This window comes from Elephas maximus, chromosome 16 (genome assembly GCF_024166365.1).
Source record: "Elephas maximus indicus isolate mEleMax1 chromosome 16, mEleMax1 primary haplotype, whole genome shotgun sequence".
In the NCBI taxonomy this organism is placed as follows: Eukaryota; Metazoa; Chordata; class Mammalia; order Proboscidea; family Elephantidae; genus Elephas; species Elephas maximus.
Window position 1 is genome coordinate 13,499,130 of NC_064834.1, and position 22,718 is coordinate 13,521,847.

The window sequence follows — 22,718 nt, forward strand, 5'->3', positions numbered from 1 at the left end:
TTTCCTTGGCTGTAATCTTTATGGAAGCAGATCTCCAGGCCCTTCTTCCATGAGGCCCCTGGTGGGTTCAAACTGCCAACCTTTAGGTTATTAGTCGAGCTCGAACCGTTTTTGCTACCTAGGGACCTGGCCCAGTAACAGGTACTCAATAAATGTTAGCTCCTTTGGCCCCCTGAGTTCCTTGCAATCACGTGATTTTGATTATTCTGTAGAAAATGGAAACCAAAGTATGTTATGCTTAAAGTTTTGTTTATTTCTTAATCATGAAGGGTATACAAAGTAAACCAAGAATTAAATCCTGCCAAGCTGTTTAGAACTCTTCTACAAATTTAATAACATGACTTAGAGTTCATCATTGAGAAGACTCAAAACTTCACAAATCATTTTGCTTGAGAAAGTCTGTCAAAATCCGTAGTACCCAGCTATGTTTAATGTAGCAAGTCCAAAGGTGAGCTATTTAAAGTTTGAGAGCTTGCTCTGGGTCAAAAATGCAGCAAGGCAGCACAGATGTGAGTAATTATCTTACGGAAACTTGGTCACCCATGTCATGAAACAAAAACCTTCTCTTATAGAAAGAATCTTACAAAAAGGATCACAAAAAAAGCTTGAGTTAAAAAAACAAAACATTAGAATCACACATTAACCCCGGACAAGCAAAGTGCACTGAGTGGTCTGATCAAAGAAATAATTCTAAATAAGGACATTCTAGGCACTTTCACCCACAAGAGAGTTTAAAAATACAAATTTCATCTCTATTTTGAGTGTCCAAGATCATAATGAAAGAAAAAGCCCAATACAAGGGCTGGTGATCTAAAAATATGACTCTATTACTTTAGTCCCAAAGAGATCTAAATTAAGTATAAGCATGTTTTAATCCTTTTCAAATTTCCCGTTTGTACATGAATATCAATAATGGTAAATAATGTAAGTACACACTGTAACTGTGCGGAACGGCTAAAGTTGAAGTGTTGAAACAAGGTCATTTCCCAGGAAACATGGTTAATGGCAATCATGTAGCAATAGTACATCCTCAAAACAAGGCATTTTAGAAACATTCTTTCATTCAATAAGCCTAGATGTTACAATATGTTTCAAAAATAGTCCAAGGCAGTGAATCGATCAAAGTTTTGATGATTTCAGGCTGAGAGTTCAGACCAGCGGGGCCTTGATGATGCAGTGGGTACAGGCTGCTAAACAAAAGGTCAGCAGTCTGAATTCACCAGGCGCTCCTTAGAAACCCTATGGGGTGGTTCTACTCTGTCCTACACAGTGGCTATGAATCGGAATCTACACGATGGCAACGGGTCTTTTGGGGGGTTCAGAGCAGCACTGAGGTAGAAAGTGACAACACTTTATAGTTCTAAATGGTACTGTCATTTGCCTGACAACAGGCAATGTGCACTATTGCCCTTTTCAAGGAGTTCATATCACAAGACCACCTCAGAGAGACATCTTTTAATCACTCAGATACCGAACACCCTTGGGCAGGATCCAAGAACTGCCTTCCTTATTCATTTCGGCTCTATTGCAGGAATAAGAGTGAAATTCCATTGTATAATGCAATGACATTTTTTCTAGGGTAAATAAGACAGTTTGCCATTTTTTCTGTAAGGAATCAATTTGAAGCAAACTCGCACTAACAGAAAATGAGTCTGTTCAGTTTGATATACAACTTATTCTCCTTCATAACAGAACTTGCACCCATTATTTACCCTGCATTTGGCCATAAATCTTCCTAAAAAAATTATTTCATCTTGTCATTCTGCTGCTCAAGAACTGCCAAGCCTCTCTGTTGCCCAATTCCAAGTTCCTACCTGGCTTTCAAGGGTCTTCATCGTCTGCCGCGGCCTACCTATCTAAGCTTAGTTCCTGCCAGCCCCAACACAGCTCCTCCTCTCCCCAAAGGCCCCCAGACTTTGCTCATGCTAGTCATCCCACCCAGAATATTGTCCTTCCTTCCCACATCCACCCCTCCCAGGTCTCACCTCTGCCATGCAGCGGGTTTCTACTTCTCCTGCCCTGCCCGCAATGACAGCACTCTTTCCCTGAATTCCTACTACAGTTAAGGTCAATGCTACAGTTCTTCAACTGGAAACTTCTTGAAGTCAGGGAGCAACTTCTTTCTTTTTTCTCTGCGACGACAGCTTTCCACTTTTGTTACTCCATGATACATAAAAGAATAATATCTACATGACATACCCCGATGGGTATACTTGGGATTATATACAATTCCCAGCCACGCAGCTGTCAACTCCACTAATTTCTCTCCTACCAAAGAAAACCCTGTGGAGCACAGTTCTACTCTGATCACCGGGAGTCAGAATTGACTCCACAGCAACTGGATTTTTGTTTTTTGCTTTTTGGTTAAAGAAAGCAGAATAAAAAGCAGTGAGTGAGTACATTATACTTCAATAAAGAGGTAAAGAAAAAAAAACCTAGTGAGTGGGAATGAAAGGGCTTTCATATCAGTGTGACCTTAAATATGCTCAATTTACTCTTCAAAAAAAAATAAGGCATTTGCAAATGTTGGCACTTTACTGCCACCAATAAATTACTTGTAATACAACTCACAAGTGATTATTCCTAAGACACTGGCAAGAACTGCTATTCTACGTAGCACTTAGCATTCTAGACACATAGATGGCAATCAATAAATACTTAATTAACCAATTAGTATGTCAGCCCATTAATCAATCAATCATACATAAGTATTAATTACTGCTGCTGCCACCTGATGAAGATGATGACAACCACGTAAACTACAAACACAGAGTACACTAGCTGACTCTTGCAGACAGACTCTAAATGAATACCTTACAGAGTGAATATAACCAATATTCAAACAGTACAGCATGGCCGTTGCACTTCTGAAGCTTATGACAATTGCAACAGTTTCTATGGCAATCATCATGCAGCCCTATACTTCTTGTGTAACAGTGTGGCTATTGCTGTAATTCTGGGTGAAATTAGTAAATTGTAAACTTCACCTGCCAGTGCAGTCAAGGATCAGATAACTTTTGCTCCACCAAGAGAAACCCTTCCTATGACAAAGCAAATCTTGCTCTATATTAAAATGGTTCTCACTTTTACAAGAAGAAATCAATCGACTACTGGGAGTCCTTCAACAACAATTATCATATAAATATATAATTCTTTAACTGCTATTACAGATTATCCAACATTATATTAAAACCAAAAGCCAAACCCACTGCTGTCAAATTAATCGTGACTCATAGCGTCCCTACAGGACAGAGTAGAACCTCCCCACAGGGTTTCCAAGGAACGCCTGGTGGATTCAAACTGCTGACCTCCTGGTTAGCAACCATAGCACTTAACCACTATGCCACCAGTCCAACATTATCATACGCCCTTAATTGCCAGTTACACAAATAGCCTACGATTTGATTTTGAAACACTCCTCCCCTTCCCCCACCTCCCAAATCCTGAAAATGTCATATCCTTCCCTGAAAAATCTTGAAATACATACTGGATGGCTTAGGTATAAATTTATCTACAGGCCAAGAGTCTCCTGTTTTCTTTAACTGTGATGTCCTAACATTCTACAAGTAGAGATTAATCTAAGAATAAAAATTTTAACTTCTTTTATCCTTTAGTGTTGCCTAAGCAGCCACTATTTAGAAACCTTTGTAAAAGTAGACTAGAGGGAGCTTCGGTCCATCATGTCCTGGAAACTTCCAAACATCAACCAAACAGCCCGAAAGAATGTCCTACTCAACAGTTCCAAGGATGACACTAATTGCTTCCATCTGTTTCCCTCTCTGTCCCCTCCCCCTCCAAGCCAAGGCATCTACCAAAGTTATTTTCTGCTTCATTCTACACTCTAAGTGTAATCAAGAGGCATCGTGTTTTAAATTGTTGAATATTTCCCTCAAATGTGTGAGATAACCATGGCCATATTGTTGTTTGTACTCTAGGCTATTTTCGAGAAACATTTCAGAATGTGGTATATTATTTATTTTTAAAAACTGCTTAGTAAATTTTTTAGTTGGTCATAGTACCCTATTTTTCCCTGAGTCTCCAAGGACAGCAGGGTGTTTTCTCCCAGGTGGCACAAAGGTTAAAATCCCAGAATGGTTTCACTCATTGATGATCCTTGCCTGCATCAACTGTTTCATTAAAAGTTGCACAATGATGATTTTCTGTCATTCCTTCCACATTTACTGGCTAGAATTCCCCTCAACAACTAAGGCTATTAGGGTACCCTGAAATAACGTATGTACGGAAAAGGCTGCATAAATGCTTAATTCTTTCCTTTTAATTACCAATTTTCAGAATAAGGGATTGGTATCCTAGTTGCCAGCAAAAGTGATCAAAGAAGTTTTGTTTTGTTTGTACTTAAGTACCTACTCTTTTGAAAACTTTAACACCATCAGGGCACACTCCTCTTTCATTTTTCTAAGTCCCCAAGGAAGCCTTTGAGAGCACACAGCGTATTTCAAAGGTTCTCTGGTATAGAATAGACACAGTTTCCTGAAGAAATTAATCTACCAATCAAATGATATTCAGAGACTAGAATCTCAGGGTTTAAAGGAACCATTTTTAGGGTCATCTAGTCCAACTACAACCTGATGTTGAAACCCTCTGTACACACTATCTCACCATGCTCTGTACCTTCCAGGGGATAAGGGACAACCTGGTACAAGCTACCCATGTTTTTAATATAAAGTAAATATGCAAGTTTAATTATAATGTTTAACAGGTAGCACAGGACTCCTCTTATATAACCACACTGATGGAATGGCACACAAAGTACATTCATGGAGTTTAGAGCTGGAAGAACCCTGGAGATCACCAAATCCAATGAAAACCAAAAAAACAAACCCAGTGTCGTCGAGTCGATTTCGACTCATAGCGACCCTATAGGACAGAGTAGAACTGCCCCATAAAGTTTCCAAGGAGCGCCTGGCAGATTCAAACTGTTGACTCTTTGGTTGCAGCCATAGCACTTAACCACTACACCACCAGGGATTCCAAATCCAATGAAAGCAAGTTTAAAAGAAAAAACAAACCACTGCCATAAAACAGGTTCTACAAAAACCAGATGCTTCCTGTACCTTACTTCCTGACACATGAAGACATTTTGCAGTACTAACAGAAATGCATTTCTACAGAGCCCCATGGAAGCAGCAGTCAAGAAATTAAACGATGAATTGCACTGGGCAAATCTGCTGCAAAAAAATTTCTTTAAAGTGTTGAAAAGCAAAGATGTCACCTTGAGGACTAAGGTGCACCTGACCCAACCCATGGTATTTTCAATCACCTCATATGCATGCAAAAGCTGGACAATGGATAAGTAAGAATGAAGAAGAATTGATGCATTTGAATTATGGTGTTGGCGAAGAATATTGGAATACACCAGGGACTGCAAGAACAAACAAATCTGTCTTGGAAGAAGTACAGTCAGAATGCTCCTTAGAAGCAAGGATGGCAAGACTTCACCTCACGTACTTTGGACATGTTCTCAGGAGGGACCAGTCCCTGCAGAAGGACATCATCCTAGGTAGAGGATGAGCAAAAAAGAGGAAGACCCTCAATGAGATGGATTGGCACAGTGGCTGCAACAATGAGCTCAAACGTAGCAACGATTTCGAGGATGGCACAGGACTGGACAGTGTTTCATTCTGTTGCGCACAGGGTCGCTCTAAGTCAGAACCGACTCAACAGCACCTAACAATAAACAACATTTCTACAGAAGCACCCACTCAAGTAAATTAGAAATAAGAATGTATCAATATGGGTAAAAATTTTGCATCTTTTCAATGGAAATAATAGAACACAAACCAAAAAAACCATACCCATTACCACTGAGTCATTTCTGAATCATAGCAACCCTGTAGGGTTTCCAAGGAGCAGATGGTGGATTCAAACTGTCGACTTTTGGGTTAGCAGCCAAGCTCTTAACCACTGTGCCACTAGGGCTCAATAGAACATAAACCAAACCAAAACCAAACCTACTGCCGTAGAGTAGATTCCGAATCATAGCGACCCTATGGGACAGAGTAGAACTGCCCCATAGAGTTTCCAAGGAGGGCCTGGCGGATTCAAACTACCGACCTCTTGGTTAACAGCCGTCGCACTTAACCACTATGCCACCAGGGTTTCCAATAGAACATAAGGAGGATAAAAATAACACTTTTAGCTTTATTTGAAAATATAACATACACACAGAAAATTACATAAAAATATGTATAATGAATGATCTTCAAAAAAAAAAAAAACCCACATAACCCATCCTCCAAGTCAAGAAATAGAACAGCATTTCTTTAGAAGTTCACGTGTGCCTCTCCCTCAGGATGACCTCCTCCCTCCCTCCCAGAAGCACCACTACCCTGACCTTTGTGATGATTTCCTTGCTTATCCTTATCATTTTAAGACATGAACAGGCATCTCTAAACAATGTAATTTATTTCTGCATATTTCTGAACTTTAAATAAATGGAACCTATGTATCTACAGCTCATTTCTCTCAATTGTTTTTGAGATTTCATTCATTAATTTTTTATTACAGCTTAATATTCCAATTTATGTCTATGCCATGATTGTTTTTGTCTATTATACTTTAGATAGACAATGAAGTCATTATGAACAATGCTAATTTTTTTATATAAATCCTGATATGAGTATACACAAGCAACACACTTGAGAGTGACATTGCCTCTCTTCAATTTTATTAATTCCAAACTATTTTCCAAAGTGGCTGCACCAATTTACATTCACAACAGCAGTGTACAAGAGTTCTAGTTCCTCCACATCGTCATCAACAACGGATATCATCAGTGTTTAATTTAGGGGTTTATAATAGCACAATTTGCACTTCAGTGATGACAAATAAGGTAGAGTGCCTTTTCATATGTTTACTGGCCATTTGGAATTCCTCTCTTTTCATGTACCTATTCAAATCCTTTGCCTTTTTTTTTTTTAATTGAATAGTTTTGTCGCATTCTTATTGACTTGTAGGAGTTTGTCTTATGCATCATCAGCCTTTACCTTTACATAGTACTTGAATGCAACATAGAACAAAGCTATCAGTCAAAGATGACAAAATCAAGAATGTGAGATGCTTTATCTCATCAAAAGTTAGTATCTCTGCTTCTTCTATGTAGGATATATCAAATTGTCTAGAAGTTATTTGTAGGAGCATTAGGCAATATATAAATGTAACTTCAATTTAAAATGCTATGAAATATGTTATGACATTTTTTTTTATTTATATCTGTTATTCTTTCCTCTCCAAAGGGGTTTAGTATAAAATTCAGATTTATACATACATAATATGTTTCCAAATCCTTTCTATTCCAAAAAACAAAACTTAGAAGACATGTTTTTTTAATAAATTATGATGTCAAAAATGCCTAGTACCAATGACTGAAATCAACAGTAGGACACCAGAGCGTTTTTAATTACTCACTTAATAAATGCTGGTGGCATGTCTCTCTTCAAAATCTGATCCTCGGTGGTTTGAACAGTCTCTTTTCCAACCTATGGGGGGAAAGAGTCATAGTTCAAATCTAAATTCTCAAACTAAAAACAAAAAACCTATTTAAATATATTTGAAACATATACTTTACACATAAATCTACCATTGAAGTTTCTTAATTCAAAGGAAATTTCTGGATTTTTTTGAAAATTATTAAGATTGTTCCCATATGCTTCCACGATATAATTGGATAATAATACAGCGTACAAACATAATGTTACATATAGTACACCTTCTCCAGAGAAGTTAATTTGAAGACATCATTGAGCACAGTGAGAAAAAAAGAGAAATTCATCATTTAGAATAGATTTGCAGATGTACATGTGTTTACCTAACAAACTCTGCTACATTTCTAAAAAAACAAAAAAACCTGTTGCTGTCAAGACAATTCCAATTCATAGCAATCCTACAGGACAGAGTAGAACTGCTCCATAGGGTTTCCAAGGCTGTGACCTTTCAGAAGTAGATTGCCAGGCCTGTCTTCCAAGGCTCCTCTGAGTGGATTTGAACCTCCAACCTTTCGGGTAGTAGCCAAGCACTTAACTACTCGTGCCACCCAGGGAATCCTTCACTCTGGGTTATTTAGGTGCAATTATTATCTACCTAATAATTTTAGTAATTGTCTGTCACTGTATCCATAAAACCAAACCCAGTGCCGTCCAGTCGATTCCGACTCATGGTGACCCTACAGGACAGAGTAGAGCTGCCCCATAGCGTTTCCAAGGAGCACCTGGAGGATTCAAACTGCCGGCCCTTTGGTTAGCAGCTGTAGCACTTAACCACTATGCCATCAAGGTTCTGAAAACTTTATATATCATCCAAAAACAGTGGCGGAAAGTAAGAAAATATTTTAAAATATTAAAACTTACACTAACTGGATTGTGTGTATGTGCACATGTGTGTATGGGGCTCATACCTTCTTCAAAATTATTTCTGTGCAGGGTTTGGATGTCAGTTTTCCTTTTGTTATATCAAGTATCGTATACACAAGAAGTAAGCTTTAATATAGTGAAGGGTGAAATTCACCCATTTTATCAATATAAAGCTACCGAGAAGTGTAAAATCACAAAAATAAAGCATTTTAATGCAGAAATCTATTTTAAAAAACTTAAACTCAGAATGTGAAGTATCGTAAACCTGTTAGTTAACCATTTAACTTGACTTAGTTTAAAAAAAGAAAAAAGAAAGAAAATCCCTAAATGCACAGTAAATCAGTTAAAGAAAATAACACAATAAACTACTCTCAGGGAATACAAGTCATACATAAGTTAATGAATACAAGATTTCCTCTCAAGCTAATAGCTCAGAAAAAGCAGCACACAGATACCACTGTGTAGTAGTGCTTTTGTAGACAATAGGCCGTCTGTATCATAATAGAAGCCTTTCAAATCAGCAGCTGGTTCTCCAGAGTTTCTCAGATCAAAACATGACAGAATATTTCCAGATGTATTGTTCACTATTTTTCCAGCTGAAAACCAACCATTCAAAAAGCTGTGGGTCAGTACTTCATGAAGGAAAAGATGACGTTCAGCCACAAAGTTGCTGGTTCGTATTAAGTATAAAGGGCCTAGAAGGAAAGTCACATTTAGGCACTTGGAAAATCCTTTTATTATACATATGTATAGAGAGACAGAAAAGAGGAAGGGAGAGAGTTCTTCTCACATCTCCTTTAAAAAGCATTAATTCAGTGTTAATAAACATTTACTGAGCACAACTATGTGTGCCAGCCACAGTTCTAGGAACTGGGGATAGAGCTGTGAATAAAAATAAGTTTTGTACTCTTACAGAATTTATATTCTAGCACAAGTAAACGAATAACAAATAAGATTAGTCCACACAACACGGATGAATCTGGAGAGTATTATGCTGAGTGAAATGAGTCAATCACAAAAGAACAAATACTGTATGAGACCACTATTATAAAAACACATGAAAATGTTTCCACACAGAAAGAAATAATCTTGGGTAGTTATGAGAGAGGGGAGGGCTGAGGAGGGGAAAAACACTAACTAGACAATAGGTTAAGTGGTAACTTTGGTGAAGGGTAAGATAGTACACAATGCTGGGCAAGTCAGCACAACTTGACCAGGTGAAAGTCATAGAAGCTTCACAAATATATCCAAACACCCTGAGAGACTGACATACTTGGCTGAGGGCTGGAGGCCATGGTCTTGGGGAATATCTAGCTCAATTGGCATAACATAGCCTATAAAGAAAATGTTCCACATTCAACTGTGGTGAGTAGCAACTGGGGTCTTAAAAGCCTGCAAGTGGTCATCTAAGATATATCTACTGGTCCCATCCTGGCTGGAGCAGAGGAGAATGAAAAAGACCAAAGACACAGGGGAAAGATTAGTCCAAAGGACTAAAGGACCACAACTACCATAACCTCCACCAGACTGAGCCCAGAACAACTAGATGGTGCCCTGTTACTACCACTGGCTGCTCTGACAGGGATCACAATAGGGTGCCAGACAGAGTGGGAGAAAAATGTAGAACAAAATTCCAATTCACATACACACAAGACCAGGCTTGCTGGTCTGACAGAGACTGGAGAAACCCCAAGAGTATGGGTCCCGGACACCTTTTTAACTCAGAACTGGTATCACCTCTGATGTTCACCCTTCAGCTAAAGATTAGACAAGTCCATCGTGCCAATAATAACATATATGAGGAACATGCTTCATAGTTAAATTCATGCATAGGAGCCTAATGGGCACACCAGCCCAAATGCAAAGACAAGAAGGCAGGAAGGGACAGGAAAACAGGACAAATGGAAATAGGGAACCCGAGGCAGAGAAGGGAAGAGTATTAAACATCCTGGGGTGGGCAACCAATGTCACAAAACAATTCGTGTATTAACTGCTTAATGAGAAACTGATTTGTTTTGTAAACTTTCACCTAAAGCACAATTTAAAAAAAAAGATAATTCCAGATAATAAGAATGATACCCTAAACAGTGGCGCAGGAGTAGGAGTCTACGTTTGTTAAAGAAGGTGTCTTTGAAGAGGTAACCTGAGGCCTTGAAGCTGAGAAGGAACCACCCAAGGAAGACCTAAAAAATGCTAGGAAAGAACAATTCAGACAAAAGCAGTGGCAATAAAAAGGCCCCAGAGTCTTAAATGCTAACAAGTGGCCAGTTAACATGCATCAATTGGTCTCAACCCACCTGGATCAAAGGAGAATGAAGAACAACAAGGTCACACGGTAACTATGAGCTCAAGAGACAGAAAAGGCCACATGAACTAGAGACTTACATCATCCTGAGACCAGAAGAACTAGATGGTGCCCGGCCACAACCGATGACTGCCCTGACAGGGAGCACAACAGAGAACCCCTGAGGGAGCAGGAGATCAGTGGGATGCAGACCCCAAATTCTCATAAAAAGACCAGACTTAATGGTCTGACTGAGACTAGAGGAATCTCGGTGGTCTTGGTCCCCAAACCTTCTGTTGACCCAGGACAGGAACCATTCCTGAAGACAACTCATCAGACATGGAAGGGACTGGACCATGGGTTGGAGAGAGATGCTGATGAAGAGTGAGCTACTTGTATCAGGTGGACACTTGAGACTGTGTTGGCATCTCCTGTCTGGAGGGGAAATGGGAAGGTAGAGAGGGTTAGAAACTGGCAAAACGGTCACAAAAGGAGAGACTGGAAGGAGGGAGCGGGCTGACTCATTAAGGTGAGAATAAAGGGGAGTATGCAGTAAGGTGTATATAAGCTTATATGTGACAGCCTGACTTGATTTGTAAACTTTCACTTACAGCACAATAAAAATTATTTAAAAAAAAAAAAGGCCCCAGAGCAGGAAAGACTGGGTGTATTCAATGAACCAGAAAGAAAACAGCGTGGCTGAAGCCTAGTGAGTGAGGGAAGCATGGTATAGTGATGAGGCCAGGAAGGAAGGCAAGGGCCAGATCAGAGAGAACCCTTTGGGCCAGGCCAACTCCACAGCAGCTAACAACCACAGCAGGTGTTTGGAATCCTTTCTAAGTGCAATAGAAAATGGGTTCTACACAAGAGATTGATACGATCTGATTTAGTTTTTAAAAGGTCATTTTGCCCGCTATGTGGAGAACTGACTGGAGGGAAGAAGAAGGGAAGCAGGGTGACCAGTTAGGAGGCTACTGCAGTAGTCAAGGGGAGGGATGGTAGCGACTTAGATGGAGATGGGGAAAAGAACAGAACTGGAGGTAGAACTAAAAGGACTTGCTGCTGGACTGGACAGGGTGGGGAACGGGAGTGGACCGAGGGAAAGAGAGAAATAAAAAATGCCTTCTAGGTCACGTAAGGAAACCCTGGTGGTGTAGTGGTTAACAGCTATGGCTGCTAACCAAAAGGTCAGCAGTTCGAAACCACCAGTCGTTCCTTGGAAACCCTGTGGGGCAGTTCTACTCTGTCCTTTAGAGTCATTATGAGCTGGAATCAACTCGATGGCAACGGGTTTAGGTCAAGAAAATGCCTTGGTCAAATAAATGAAATGTTTAAAGAAAATGTCTTCAAATGTAGTAATGCTAGAAGGCTCTTACACGGCAAAGATTTATCATTAAAAGATAAAACCATTAAAACAGTTCTGCAAATAACAAAGATTCTGACCCCAGTAGAGGTAATTACTAAAGAATGAATTTCATTTAATTACCTTATGCCTTTTTTCTAAGGGTAGGGTCAGGTAGGGAAAGAGAAATGGATAATAATAACATAATCGAGGGGTACTTATTTAAAAGCTTCTTTTGTTTTTTAAGTTTTTTTAGTGACAGGCACTAAATCTGATTTCCTTATTTAAGCTGCCTGCATTCACACTTGTAGTGATAAAAAAAAAAAACGTTACCAACAACTTGACCCTGTAGGACAGAGTAGAACTGTCCCATGGGGTTTCCAAGCAGCAGCTGGTGCATTCGAAGTGCCAAACTTTTGGTTAGCAGATGATCTCTTAACCACTGTGCCCCCAGGGCTCCATGCTCTGATTCTCAATACACTCAGATTGGAATTAGGTTAGGTACAATGAACGGTCCTATTAATAACATATAAAACATGACTGTTCAGAATGAATGCCATTTTTACTTGGGGAATTGGCGGTGTTGTCCAATAGGACTTTCTGACATGGTAGGAATGCTCTCTTTAATCTCTCCGCTGCCCAGCAAGGTAGCCATTAGTCACAGGTGGCTACGAGCACTTAAAATGTAGATAGTGTAAGTGAGGAACTGAATTTTTACTTTTATTTCATTTTAATTAATTTAAATTGCCACATTTGGCTAGTGGCTACCATATTAGAAAGTACAGGTCTACAGGAATCTCGTGGTCTTCCAAACCTGGTCCTTCTACCTCCAAACTCTTTCCTCTTCTAGTCCATTCTTCACATACCTGCTAGACTAATCTTCATTTATGCCTTTGCTATGTGGTCTCTTCACAGAAGAAAGGACCTAGGCATGGAAAGATAGCAGCAGCTGCCAGGCAGAGAAGAGAGGGATCAGACAGCCCAAGCAGCAAGAACAGCACAGGCAAAAGCCCAGATGTGTTTGAGTACATGGTTGACTGGACAAGAAAGAGGCTGGTATGGCTTCTGCAAAGGAAACAAGGCCAGAAAGGGAGTTCAAGTCAGCCTGGGAAGGGCTTTGGATGCCAAATGAAGGCAGAGAGGATTATGTAACTTGATCTGCCCATTCATTCAAAGGTTGTCATCCTCTGTTCTAGATCTTTCCAAGTCAGCATTCTATCACTGAAGTATCAAGTTGAGAACTTCTAAAACCAGTTTCTAAAGATATACAAGACCAGGAAAGCATCTCCTATTTGTGAACAACTAGCAAAGCCTGTCTAGGACGGCAGAAGACAAAGCTTCAAGCTTTTAAGCCATCAATCAGGAGATGACAGGAAACACATCTTTCTCCTCTCTCCCCACACCATCAAAACAGAAACAGTTCCTATAGCACCCATAAAAATACAGTACAGCAAACAACTAAGAAAGGGACTCATTCATAAAATGTTCTTTGTTAACTAGCAGGAGTCATCATGACTTGTGGGAAAACATTATTTCTGGAGGTTAGCCTTAGTGTCAGGATGCAAGTAATTCCCAATATAGTCTACAGCTTTTCAAAAATTCATGTCAACAATACGGTAATCCTAACAAATGTTTCTCTAACCTGTGCAACACCAGGACTTGAACTGCTTTTTTAGTAGTTAAGCCATATGTTTTTATTACATACATGTTAAGAACGCATGCATGGGAATTTGGAAACTAATGGCTATGTGACCTAATTAAATAAGTCATTTAATCACTCAAATATTTCTTCTATCACTATGCGATCTCTCTTGGTGCTTCCTTGTCTACTAGGGTTCACCAAACTCTCTTTTAGCCTCTCTGATAAAGGAAACTCATCTTTGACCCTTATCTTTTCTATCTTAAACTCTCGTTTACCACTTCAAATTCTTTTTGGGAACAAGACAACATGTAATATGATTAATAAATACAAAATTTAAAGGCTCTCACTTCCTGAATATTTTGTCTATATGTTTTATGATTATGAGACTCAACTAAATTAGATGCCTGATTTTTTAATCTTAATATAAATCTTATTTCCTCTTTTTTTTAAAAAAAGAAAAACTGATAAGTTAAGGGGTAAGAAAAACACAAGAGGAAAGAATCACAAGCAGGTATTAGTTACAGTCTAAGTTCTGAGCAGGATTTTCAGGTTAGCTTTTAACAGCAAGCCTTTTGGAGGGATTTAACTTTAATTTTTTTAACTTTATAGTAAAGGTATTTTATTGCTTCTAAACTTTACTCCAATGCTGAGAGAATCTCAGACTTGTTGATTCTATTCACTGCAAAAATTCTCTTTTACTTTCTTCTTCCGAGAATTGTCTTTATTTAGCTCATGAAGCCTGATTCCATTCAATTCAATAAACAGGCAGTAAGTGCCAACTATGTGTCCCCTAGGTGGTAGGAAGAGAATGAGATAAGAAATAAAACATTCGTAGACACATGAACTGAAATCATGGTAGTGAATGACTCAGCGGCCGAGGGGCACTTTTAGGGGCTTGGCAGGAAGCCTTGTTTCTTCTGAAGAGCTCTTACTTTGTTCACTAGTTAATTTAAATATCTTTTGTTCAACATGTGACTTTTGTTTAAAATTCTATCTGTGGTGTCTTTTATCTTTTGCTGTTGTTATTATTACTCCTTTCATCACAACCTACTCAATTTGGTTTAGTAATGTAGAGATTTGGTTTCTTTCTAGCAAAAAAAAAAAAACCTCAACTGGTTCAACTAGCTACTAAAAAATATGCTAATGTAGATGTCTCCCTTAGCTAGCTTATGCGTAACAGTAAGACAAAACACAATATGGAGGACTTGTACTACAGATTTGTATAGTACAAGTGGTAACTATAGAGTATTACATTAAAAATATGGTGGGAGATGCTAGCCAACAGAGGTTCTTAATGTATTTAGACAACAGGACAACACAGGATGAAAATGCAAACCTAGCTTTTACAGTGGCCTAAGCTTTGGGGCCCACTAATTGTGACCAGACAAGCGAATGTGCACCCATCCACCTAGTCTGGCTCAAATCCATGTCTCATATGACGTGTTAGGCTGATCAATGCATTATAATGAACAGCCATTCCAATGTACAGCTGGGCCCAGTGCCAGGTCTAGGCCATACAAGAATAATAATAATCTATGTGACCCACCATTAGCAACCTACCATCAGCAACACATTCACATTGTTTTCCTGCAGCGGTGACAGACTTGTGCTGATCCATCCACTCCCGCACTAGCATCCTTTGCATCATTCACAAGTCAGTCAGCCAGAGTCAGGTTAAATAGCTACATGCCCAGAAAAATTAGGACTCTATCCTACTCTGATCTCATTCATTCATTCATTTAAGTAGTTATTGAGCAATTCCTATATGGTAGATCCTGTGTACATCACCATGTGTCACGGGGATACCAAAATAAGTGAGACTCCGTCCTTGCCTTTCATAGATAAGACGTGCGCTTAAACAGTTGCAAGGCAAGGTAATGCATGCTCTAAGAGTTACATCCCGGTTTCAGCTCTGTGTCGGTGAAGCAAGGGAGGGTTTACAGAGGAAAGGAAGGTCTAGGAAGATGAACTAGAGTTCTTCAGATCTACATAATGGGATTAGGGGTAGAAACGAGACCTTTCCAGTTAGTGGGTCAGTTTATATGAAACCACGGCCAGTTCAGGGAGCACAGATCCACATGGCTGGACTACAAGGTATTGAGTAGAGAGGAGGTGAACAAAGGACAGGAACTTGGAGAAGCAGAAAGGGGCCCCGTCATGGAGGGGGCCCCAGTATGTAGTATGTAATGCAATCCTCTAAGCAATGGTTCTAAGCAAAAGATATTATTGGGTTTGCATTTCAAAAAGATACATACAGCAGCAATGTAAAGAATGGACCAGAGGAAAGAAAACTAGGAAAGACAAGTTTATTTATTAGTTCATTCATTCAGTAAATTGATATTTATAGACCATACTACATGCCAGGTATTACAGACAGTGATGAAGAAAACACATGGCCCCTGATCTCATGGAGCTTGGTGAAAGATAAACTAAAGCAGCAGCAGTAAGGATGGAGATAAGAGGGCAGATGTGAGAGATGCATCTATATCACACTCAATGTGGAGGCGAAGGAGAAAGTCAGATCTGAGAAGAAAACTAATATCTACGGGGTGTTCAGATGGAGCTGCCCAATAAGCAACTGGATAGATGGCTCCTCAGTTCACTCACCTGAGCTGGAGAAATGGAATTGAAAGTTAACAAGCAATCCAAAAAAACCAAGCCAAACCTGTAGCCATCGAGTCGATTCCGACTCATAGCGACCCTATAGGACAGGGTAGAACTGCCCCATAGAGTTTCCAAGGAGCGCCTGGTGGCTTCGAACTGCCAACCTTTAATTTAGCAGCTGTAGCACTTACCCGCTACGCCATCAGGGTTTCCAACAAGCAATCAGGTGATTCTAAAAGCCATGGCCAATGACTGAAATCAAGACCCAACAACGCCAACAGATAAGGAGTGGCGGAAGAACAAACAGGTGAAAAGAGCTAAGAAGAAAATACCTGAGATGGGAGAGAGGGAATAGTAGAACTGTGTCATGGAAATCAAAGGAATATAGAGTTTCAAGAAAGAGAAAGACAGTCAATAGTGTCAAATGCCAGGAAGAGGTTAAGAATTGATAAAGGATCACCAAGTTTCACAATTTAGGAAACCATTAGCAATGATGGAGTAGAAACCAGTCTGCAGTAGGCTGATGGCCAAACGGAGGATAAGCAAATGGTGAAAAGAAACAGGTCGTTCTTTTGAGAAGGTTGCCTGGGCCGTACCTCCTCTTCTCAGGGATTTACAATGCACATTAGCACTGTAAATAAGCTTCAGTCAGGAAATTGGTTTACTTCTGTTTAACCACCATTTTCCAAATTCATTTGACCAAAAGTTCTTTTTTTTTTTTTAACAAAACCTATTAACCTACAATAGAATTAGGGTTTATAGAACATGGTTAGGAAAAACAGTGATCTAAAGCAGAGATTGCAAACTAGTGGTCTTTGTACAAGATGTGGGCCCTGTTTCCACATGCTGACGATAAACTGGAGATAGTAGCAGCTTTCTTCTTCATTCGGAGCCTGTATTTTTGAGTTTACCACAGACTCCATCACTCCCTGGTATCCTATAACTGGCCTGATTCACTCACTATCTAGGTGGGCTCTGTAGGCATTTGAGCTTGTGCCACTCAATTTAACAAGATTCAACCTTGATTAGCACAGTGCATTAGGCAAGCTTTCAACAGAATGAGTTTATGTGAAATTTTATTTATGCCTCAGCTATTTCACTGATAATGAAACAACCCACTCTTCCCCAAATACATATCCACATTGAAAAAGTAACTAGAAAAAAACACCCATTGGAGGCAGAATTTCAGAGGAATTTTATTTTCTTCTTAATTCTTTTCTGTGCTTTCCAGTTTTGAAAGTGAGTATGCATTGCCTTCATAATCAGAAAATTATAAACTAAATTTCTAAAATGTAACAACAATATTTCTGGTAAATAAACCAAAAACCAGCTGCTGTTGACTCAATTCTGACTCATGGTCAACCCTTGTTTGTCAGAGTAGAACTGTGCTTCATAGGGTTTCCAATGGCTGATTTTTCAGAAATAGATTGCCAGGCCTTTCTTCTGAGGTGCCTCTGGGTGGACTTGAACCCCCAACCTTTTGGTTAGCAGCCAAGCACACTGTACCACCTAGCAACTCCTCTTGGTGAATAACCTGTAAAGTAATGAGAAACCACTGGTGCCTAAAAGGTTTAAATTCTGACCAGTTGCCAAAAATTTAACTTAAATGTGCAGCATGAGGACACAATCTCATGGATTAAAAAGCCGATGAACCATGTTCACAGCAAATGTTAATGTCAAGAAGCTCATCTGATGCCACATATTTTCCTGAGAACTCAAGTTAAGCTGCATTGGTAGCAGCTGTTCATTCTAACACACCAGGAGATTGAGTGTATCGATTAAGGCTAGACAAATGTTAGCAAGGCAGCCTTGCTCACCAGAGCCCTATTTACGAAGATACGTAGGCAGACTTCCAGAGTGCAAACGCTTCATTCACTCCCTCGACTCAAGCTTCTTCTGTAGGCTTCACAACCACATACACTTGTCTTCTGGACAGCCACCAAATTAACGCTAAAACAGGGAACTTCTCCCCACCACTCACTTTCCCCCAAACTTCCTCAAAGCAACATGAGATGTGCTCTTCCCATTTCACAGAGAAGTTTAGAGCGAAAAAGAATTTGGCGTCTAATCCAAATTTCTCACTTCAGAAATGAGGCTCAGAGATGGTTTTTTTCTTCAAGAAATTTGCAGAATTTGAATTTGAATCCAAGCCTCTTAACTCAGTCTCTAGTAGTCTTCAGGTACACTTCCTGACTTGCAAGCAAGTCACTTGTTAAGTAATAAATATTCCTATGCTCATTTAGAATATATCAAATCCTACTTAAAATGATTTCTGTTTTGGTTTCAAACATACATAAGCAAATGCTACATAACATAACATAAAGGTCTCCCAACTCCCACCCTTTAGTCTTAAATTTTTTTTTTTTTTTAAAGCAAGAAAACAAGCAATAATTACAGGGAAATAAAAGAACTGTTTTTTATTTTATTTTTCATTACCTCCTTTAGTTTTCAAGTTTTATTAGCTGCTAAAAAGATTACTTAAATGGGAACTCAGTATTATTCTCATCATTATAATTAAATAACAGATTCATAAATCTAGTGGGGAGTCAAATCGTTGGAGGATTTGAATAAAACCTTTAGTAGATGCTTCAAGTAGAGAACAAACTCCTTAGAGGTAGGATCTGTGTCTGTTTTGTCCTTCATAGGCATGACACACTGTGGCTGGCACAAAATAAGTGCTCTAGAAAATAAATGTCGACTGAAGTAAGGAAAATGATAAAGGAAAATAATTAAAACAGATTACTATTTAATCCCACCATTTAACCACAGGGAATCTCTTTCGTATCTGCCCACACATACTCGTTAACTCCTCTTCCTTTTAATTCCTGCTCGATTAGCTCAGGAAAATCTTCATTCTTTTATTTTCAGTCTCTCTTCAACACACCTATGAACTAATATTCCATGACTCTATTAAGACGACTAGCTAAATTCTCACATTCCATTACAAAAAATGATTTAAAAACATGGGAAAACTACATATTGGTAAGGGAAATTAGGTAGACACCATCACCTGTCCTGTCTCATACGTGATTATAATGAAAAATAAAGCACGTGAGTGTGCTTGGATGCCATCAGAGTGCTACCAAATGTAGAACGTTACTATCCTATAAATGTCTAATCCCTTAAAGAGCCCCAGAGGCCCCACCAGAATCCTAAGTCTCCACCTTCTTCCTCACAGCCCTCTGACCAACCTGGTTTTCTCAAAGTGCTATTCACACTGCACAGATTTTAAAATGTATTCCATATTTTTACTGTTTTTCTACTTTAATAGCTAGAATTGCAAAAGCATTTTTTTTTCAACAGTTCCAAGAAATGTACATTATTTCAATGACACTGTAGCTTTTGCAGATAAGCCTGGGCACATATGTAACCACCATGTATAATACTGTGCCTATGCAAAATAACTCCAAGCAACCAATTTACAAATCAACTTTTGGAACACCACACATTTTTTTCTGTTAGGAAAATTTGGTCCTACTCCCCATTCTAGAAGGCAACAGGCAGTAGTGGAAAAAGAATTGGAGCTTTGGAATGAGGAAGTCCGAATATCACCTGGCTTGGCCATTACTAGCTCTGTGCCTTTGAACATGTAACTGAATCTCTTTGAACTCCAGTCTTCTTATCTGTAAAATGGGGAAAGTAAAACCTCCCTCAGGGCTAAATGACGTAATACATGTATAAATCACCTAGAGCAGGTTTGGCAGGTAACATCTGCTAAATAAACAGTCCCTTTCTCTTTCTCTTGGCCATGCATTTATGATTTCAGTTTTCTCATTAAAAAAAAAAGATAAGGGTATATGCTATAAGTCAGGAGCTCTTTATTATCTCATTAAATCCTTATAACAACCCTATGAGGGTTGTTACTACTATTTTATAGATGAGGAACAGACAAATAAGAAGTTAGCTGACTTGCCTGGGATCACGCAGACAGTGGTACTGACTTCAGCACACCCACGCTCTAATTCTAAACCACTACAAAGCCTGTCTAAAATTAGGGAGTGGAATTCAATGATGTCTAATGGTTTTTTTGCTGTGTATTGCATGATTCTCTATTCTGCAGAACTATCAGATGGAAGGAGGACACAAGAGAAACTTCAAGCTCACAACGGGCAAATAGAAGCCGTCAGGATGTAGCCTGACCGTTGATGTCCAGTTGTCCTGGTCTTCTTCCCAGAAGCTGGGAGGTTTCCTCAGCCAAGATCAGTTAGGTACACTAGGGCTTCAGCTGCTTCAACTACTTAACTTTTATTCGCTTTTGAAATTGAACCAGGAACTGGACTGACCAACAAAGCAGTCTTTTCTTTGTTTAATTACAAAAAAAATCCGTTGCTGTCATGTCAATTCCGACTCACGACCCTTCAAGGATTTCCAAGGAGTGGCTGACTGGTGGATTCAAACTGCTGACCAGGGCTCCGTTAATTACAGGTGTGGTCATAACCCAACATAGTTATCAGTGGTGAAAGTCTTTAAATGTCTTCGCTAATCTTGGGAGCCATCCTGCTTGCTAACTGGAGATTATTCAGAATCACTTTTACAGGCTAGTAATTGAATTTGGCTCCAGGCTGTAACAGACACTCTGACCCATTAAATTAGAGCCATAAGCAAAATTACTCTATTTCCTTGCTCAAGCTACAAACATATTTCTCACAAGCAGCCAGAACTGAAAATTCTGTTTTTAAATACCAACATTTCAAATGGCTAAGGCTGGCGACTTTAATGCTCATAGAAAAGACCTATTTTATTGTACCTATATTAAAAAAAATTTTTTTTTATACTAGGTAAGCCCCCTAAGTTTTAATCTTAGGCTTTTTTCCTTAATGCTTTTGGTTTTTCAACTACTGCGAACTACTGCAAACATAATTCAGTGTGTCTGAATGTTAAAAAACATTAAGGAAAAAAGCCTAAGAGTAAAACTGGGGGCTTAAAAAAAAAAAAAACTTAGTATAATTGTGTCTACACACGGGCTGGAAACCCTGGTGGCATAGTGGTTAAGTACTATGGCTGCTAACCAAAGGGTCGGCAGTTTGAATCCGCCAGGAGCTCCTTGGAAACTCTATGGGGCAGTTCTACTCTGTCCTATAGGGTCACTATGAGTCGGAATCGACTCGACGGCACTGGGTTTGGGTTTTTTTTTTTTTTTGGACACGCAGCTGAGCACAAGCTCCATTCTAAACTTGCTGAACAGCGAAATAAGAGAACAGCTGCAGTACTTCCAGACTAAGGCGGCCAAGATGTACAGACAGAAAAAAGCTGTAAACTATCCCCAGCACTACTATTTGTGTTTGTGCCTTTTTCAGACTGTATTTCATCACTGGTCTTCATATAACATTTATAGATTAGACACAGCCTTGGGCTAAATCATAAGAAAGACTTATACTGCAATATTAAATTTATTTCCTTTTGTTTCACTTGCTTACTTATACAAATATCAATACTGCAGCCTAAATGTTGAACAGTTGCCACAGGCAACTAAACCCATTAGTAAGATCCAGCTCTATGGTCTCATATAACTTACTCCCAACTGGACAAAAAGAGAAAACAGATTTAGTTAGATATGAGAGTCCATTAGTCTATCTAGTTTTTGTCGTTGTTGTTTTAAGGAAAAGTATTAAAGACAATGCTGGCAAAGCACCTATCCACTAATCTACAATCCTTTTATCTTCAATTCTTACTAAATATTAAGTTTGGTCCTAATGGTTCATTAAAGAAAAACACAAGGTTATATTTGGTTCATAAATGGAAACCTTCACAAATTGGGAGTTCAAATGGAAGATACAACAGCAGAGAATCCCTGGAGATGGGGAGAGAATGTACCAGGTTTTCGTTGATGCAATTTGATTTAAAGGCAAGTTTCTATAATCCTGTTGTGTGTGCCATTGAGTCAAATCTGACTCATAGAGACCCTGTAGGACAGAGTAGAACTGCCCCATAGGGTTTCCTAGGCTGTAATATTTACGAAGGAGACTTGGTGGTGCAGTGGTTAAGCACTCAGCTGCTAATTGAACGGTCATGGGTTCAAACCCACTGGTGGCGGTCTGCTTCCATAAAGATTTACAGACTTGGAAACCCTATGGGCAGTTCTACCCTGTCTTATAGGGTCACTATGAGTCTTAATTCGATGGCAATGGGCTCAGTCTTTTTTGTTGTTGTTGCTGTTATTGTTGTTTAATCTTAACAGGAGCAGATAGCCAGATCTTTTCTCCCTTGGAGCCACTGGTGGGTTTGAATCACTGACCTCTTGGTTAACACCTGAGCACTTAACCGCTGCACAACCAGGGCTCCTTTCTTAAATCTAGTATTCGATAAATGTATGAAGAGCTTAAATAATCACCGCACAATTAGATAATCCTCCTTAGGACAAATCTAAGTTTTCTCCCCAGCATGTACCTACTTTATTGATTGCTAGGTGGATGTGATACAGAGAAACTCTATGAATTCTCCTATGAGGCTGATCCCATTAAAAATATCACTCGGTGG

At 39.2% G+C, this 22,718-nt stretch overlaps 1 protein-coding gene across 2 annotated transcripts in view; it reads right to left on the reverse strand.

Annotated features, from left to right (window-relative positions):
• VCL (vinculin) overlaps positions 1 to 22,718 on the reverse strand; it is a 118,967-nt gene that overhangs the window by 65,637 nt on the left and 30,612 nt on the right. For both annotated transcript variants that reach the window (XM_049855999.1, XM_049855998.1), the window contains exon 2: positions 7,429 to 7,499. In XM_049855999.1, the coding sequence (XP_049711956.1) occupies positions 7,429 to 7,499 (71 nt within the window). The remainder of the gene's footprint in view (positions 1 to 7,428; positions 7,500 to 22,718) is intronic.